The 955-nt window shown below is 46.4% G+C and overlaps 1 protein-coding gene across 1 annotated transcript in view; it reads right to left on the bottom strand.

The window, feature by feature from the left end:
- The window catches only part of LOC101863785, a gene marked incomplete at its 3' end in the record, with an annotated part of 9,791 nt that extends 8,962 nt beyond the window's left edge, over window positions 1-829 (bottom strand). The window contains 1 exon segment of the mRNA XM_013080083.1: window positions 605-829. Within this exon segment, the coding sequence (XP_012935537.1) occupies window positions 605-631 (27 nt within the window).
- Window positions 830-955: the final 126 nt, after the last annotated feature.

Here is a 955-nt window from a genome sequence, read left to right as displayed (position 1 = left end):
CCAGTGAGAAACGTATTTTGATATAATATTTGGCTAGTGTTTGTTTCTGGCGTCTTTTTGTTTGTTATTGTAGGTGTTTTACGTAATAGAACATTAAAATTTTGGGCGGCACTGCTCGACCGTGCTCAATGGACGAACCGCGCCTGTCTGCCACCCTTTAGGTTCGAAAGCCTCCACCAGTCCATCGCCTGGGGTTGCTCAATAGAGTATTCAGCCGCTGCGAGCACTCACTTGAGTATTTCATAACTGCTCGGACTCAGACTCGGAATCAAGTACATGTACATAATACTGGACTCGCACTTCATAAGTCCTCCACCCCCCCCCTCCCCAATCCATCAATTTAACCATATCCGTACGTCATATTTTACTATCGTCGTATCCATATGACGTGGGGAACTCTGTGCCCCCACTTTCCAAAGAGGAAATTTATTCGTTTATCCGATCCGTACGCTTTGCCTGGCAGTCTGCCAACCAAAATGATTTTTTTGAGACATAGTGGACGTTTCAAAGAGATCTTCGCTATAGAAGTATTCTAAAACGTGAAAAATACAACCCCTGGGGTACAAAATGACCCCATGCGTACGGATAGGGTTAAACCACTCACCTCAGCCTTAATATCCGCCTCCACCATCGTGCTCGGCAGTCACCCCGGTCCTCCGCAAAGACTGGACGGCTGCATGTGAAGTGTGTCTTGAGCGAGTATATTATTATATACCTCTACTTCAACAGTGCCGTGGCAAGGCGCGCAAACTGCGGGAAGCACCTCCAGTGATTTTCCATGCTGTCCTCCCTCGCTGTTCCCTTCCCATATTGTTATGGAGGCCTCCGACAGACTACGGGGGAAAACATATATAATATGTATGTTAAAAAACGACAACCAAAAACACCCCCGCCCCCCAAAAAAAGAAACAACAACAACAACACAAACACACACAATCACACACACACACACACA

Source organism: Aplysia californica, unplaced genomic scaffold (assembly GCF_000002075.1).
Source record: "Aplysia californica isolate F4 #8 unplaced genomic scaffold, AplCal3.0 scaffold00004, whole genome shotgun sequence".
Lineage (NCBI taxonomy): Eukaryota > Metazoa > Mollusca > Gastropoda > Aplysiida > Aplysiidae > Aplysia > Aplysia californica.
The sequence above is the reverse complement of the archived record's forward strand: the minus strand, read 5'-3'. Positions and strand labels throughout refer to the sequence as shown.